A 3,909-nucleotide genomic window follows, 5' to 3' on the forward strand; every position below is an offset into this window, starting at 1 on the left:
AGAGTCTAGTAAAATCTTCTAAATTCTATTCAGATACGATTGATTGAAATACAACAAAATATAAGTTGAATTGATATATATATATATATATATATATATTATATATAATATATATATATATGTATATATATATATATATATATATATATATATATATATATATATAGTAAGACTCTATCAATTTAAGTTGATGTCCACCAAAGCTTCTACGCGCCTCATTTATTAATATAAAAATATATTTTTATATTATGGCAAGGATCCCTAGGCAATATGAGTGGCTAAAAAGTTTGGTGGACAACATTTTTGCTATCACATTAAGTTGATATAAGTTTTGCTATATATATATATATATATATATATATATTATATATATATATATAATATATATATATATATATATTAATATATATATATATATTATATATTATATATATATATATATATATATATATATAAATATATATATATATAGTAGATATGTGTGTTTGTCTGTATGCTGTGCCGTATGTGTATATATATTCACATGGGTTAGAGAGTGAATAGGTGTATCATCTCACTACCAAGCACAAAATTTGTACTTGGTACCAAGTTCCTATATTTTTCTCATATATAAATATACGTAGATAGATATATATGTATGCATATGTGTATATATTTTTTTTTTCAACAAAACCCACCTCTAACATATGGCACAAAAACAACCTTTAATGTTCAATTAATACAGAAACCACGTTCAAGGGGTTCTAATTAGTGATTAATGCATAAACCACCTTGACCTATTTTCTGGTGAAATGTCAAATGGAATCCCCAAATGCTCTTAAAAAAACACAAGCAACAACACTAACTTTGGCTAGGTCTAGTTAAAAACACGTCACATGCCTGGCACACATTTTTTAAGAGGGATTTGAAGAATTCAATAAACATTTCATCAGAAACTAGGTCAAGGTAGTTGTTTGCTGCCACCGGAGCCTACCCCACCCCCACCCCCCAACAAACAAAAACCCCTAAAGGAGGCTTCTGTAATAATTAAACTTTAATGGTATTTTTCATATTCTCACCCTAGTCTAAAGATAATTTCAGCGACCTAATTCTACCTTTAAACAACTCCAACAAATTGAACTTAACCATGTCGCAAAATCAGATTGTTTGCAAAAAGAATTCTTGAGAATCTGATAATGGTCTTATAATAGATCTCAATGTCCTAACTGATGAACTAATTAGCTTAAATAATACAACCAAAAGTCACTTCCAAATTGTAACTTAAGCCAATAGATTCCTTTAGTGCCTTTGCTTGCAAAAAGCAAATAGATTTCTTTAATAACCATTTATGAAACAGTCTTTTGTCTTGATACCTATTTGAAGAAGGTTAGGAGAGGTCTTGCAGTTTAAGAGCAGGAGACAGCAACCACGTAGACTATGGAAATAAAAGTGAAATATAAAGTTAAATAATGTTATATGTCAGGACAACTCCTGTGGATAATAGGCTTCCTATATTTAACAGATTAATTGATAGGTCAAGATTTACAGTCATACTGAAAGAGAAGTTGAACAAAATAACAAACATATCTGTTGTAGAAAGGCATTTTGAAATTGATTCTCTTGAGTAGACACTGAGAGTAACTTGTCATGCCTAGCATGCAAAAACCTATATATACTAGATTCCGAAGATAGGCTGTGAATTATGCACGAATGAAATATTATATATACAAAATGAGTTGTTCGAAACCTTCCTTGAAAGACTTCACCAACATCTTAGAATTGTCAAAAATTACACGAGATATGAACATAATAATTTCCACTCTATGACTTGATAAGGACTCACACATTCAGAGGCCAAAGAATAAAATCAGAAAAAATGTTGAAATACCTAGAACTAAAGAAGCTAAGAACGAGTGGAAACCAAAGACGCTACCAGACATTTAATCAGTTGAAGGTCCTGACAATGTAGTCATGATGAGTGAAATAATTCTTTAGCTACAAATGAAACTGTTGGCTATATAATTAACAAAATGTGCATTATAGAATTGGTCAAAAGCTCTCTTACAGTTAAAGTGAATAACAGACTATCAGAATTATTAATTGGTAAAGCTTCAGAAGCCCTCTTTGTAAAATCAGACCAATGTCCCAACAAAATGGACCTGTATGTCTCAATCCACAATTGCTCATGGAAAGAAACCACTGAAAGATGCTTCAAAACACAGTCGCACACATATTAGCATATTTTTGCCCATTCGCTAGTTTGACAAGATTACTTGTCAATGCAAGCAATGGTGCATTATTTTGGCATTTTCTATGGTTCATATTCTACATATTAACTCCATGTATCTTAGAGCCCATTAACAAGCTAGAATAAACAAGGAAAACTAAGTTAGAAAACATCATTATAAAAACATGATAAGCTAATTAACTAATTAACACAAGTAAAATTTAGGGTAAATCACACAAAACTCCCAAGAACTTTCAGCTTTTTGGAGTAAACTCCCAATAACTTTCAAAATCAAACTTAACCTGTAACAACTATTGAAAAAAAACCCATACCTTTTGGGTAAATTACACTAAACCCTAACACCTCTCCAAATGCATTTTTTATGTTGTTTTTGGGTTCTAATCTATGGGGTTACTTGCAAAATGCGAAAACTTATTGGGGATTTTCTGCAATTCCAGATAGTTATTGGGGTTTTACTGCAAAACGCTGAAAGTCCTTAGGGGTATAGTATAATTTACGCTAAATTTTATACGATAAATATAACTAGGCTCATCAAGGCATGAAACTCTGACAACCATACCAGCAGGCTTCCCATCAATCTCCATGTCAAAGTAAACCTTATTTGTAATTTCCTTCAGGTTCTCCTTCGTGGCTTTGGCCTGAACATATATTACAAAACAAGATGAACTTAGACAAGTAAGATTACGATTGCCATAGAATAATCCGATAAAAAATTCAAAATCTCCATAAGCGCATAAGAAGGTTAATCATTGGCGGCATCACTTTCTATGTATGAATTAAATCTATTTAGTATAAAATGATGGAGCAAAAGTAAATATTTTCCCCTGTATTATACACCAATTTGAAGGTTGAGTTCATTTTTTTCTACAAAATACAAGCCATAATATCAATATTTGATCCAATTTCGAATCAAATCCTTGTTCAAAGCGTTCTAATCAATTTTATCTCCACTTAAAACCCTAGTTCCATTGCATTGCACCAACCCAGATCAGTGGCAAAAATTGAAATTTCTGAAGCAGGCACCTACATTTACTATCTGAAAGCAAAGATTTGACTTCTCACAATTAAACAAAACAGATCAAGGTAAAGATCAAAAAAATAAAAATAAAAAAAAGAACAAAAAAATCATGAAATTAGGTTAAAAGTTGGTAAAAATTATATACATATAAATAAACCTGAATGAGGGTGAAAGTTGCAAAGATCGCCAACAGAAGGATCCAGATCGAGCTAGCGCTTCTCTTCTTTAGCGACGCCATTGCTGCTCTCAGTTCTGCCCTCTCTTTCTTCTTCGACTACTTATTAGGATTTGTAGCCCCTCCTCTTTGACGTGGTTGTACGCGTGGCGTGATGGTATTGGGACATACTCGCAGCCACGTCGTTGGTTAGATTGTGGTCGTAACGAATTTGGTGAGTTAAAGATTTTACTAATATGTGTTCGAGTTTGTGGGCTGAAGTTCACTTAGGGGAAGGGCCCTGGGCCCAAAAGTAGTAAAGCCTCGGTCCAGATCGGCCCATAGACCAACTGAGTGACAAATGAAAAGGGCTGCGGTCCACGTCACAATCACTTTCCAACAATTTCTCTAATGTAAACCAAACAACATAAATTTATCATTTAAAAAATTTCAATCAATCCAAAATAAACAATGTAAAAGCTAAAATATAAAGTGATGAGGTAGACAATG

General features: G+C 32.2%; 1 protein-coding gene across 2 annotated transcripts in view; it reads right to left on the reverse strand.

Moving 5' to 3' along the window:
• LOC109844451 (peptidyl-prolyl cis-trans isomerase CYP19-4-like) overlaps positions 1–3,529 on the reverse strand; it is a 14,135-nt gene extending 10,606 nt beyond the window's left edge. The window contains exons 1-2 of one of the 2 annotated variants that reach the window (XM_020413499.1): positions 3,403–3,529; positions 2,787–2,865 (exon numbers count right to left, since the gene is read on the reverse strand). In XM_020413499.1, coding sequence (XP_020269088.1) covers positions 2,787–2,865; positions 3,403–3,483 — 160 coding nt within the window. In that variant the 5' untranslated portion in view covers positions 3,484–3,529. Of the gene's footprint in view, positions 1–2,786; positions 2,866–3,390 lie in introns of both variants that reach the window. The other variant, XM_020413498.1, reaches the window with a different exon arrangement.

This window comes from Asparagus officinalis, chromosome 6 (genome assembly GCF_001876935.1).
Source record: "Asparagus officinalis chromosome 6, Aspof.V1, whole genome shotgun sequence".
NCBI lineage: Eukaryota > Viridiplantae > Streptophyta > Magnoliopsida > Asparagales > Asparagaceae > Asparagus > Asparagus officinalis.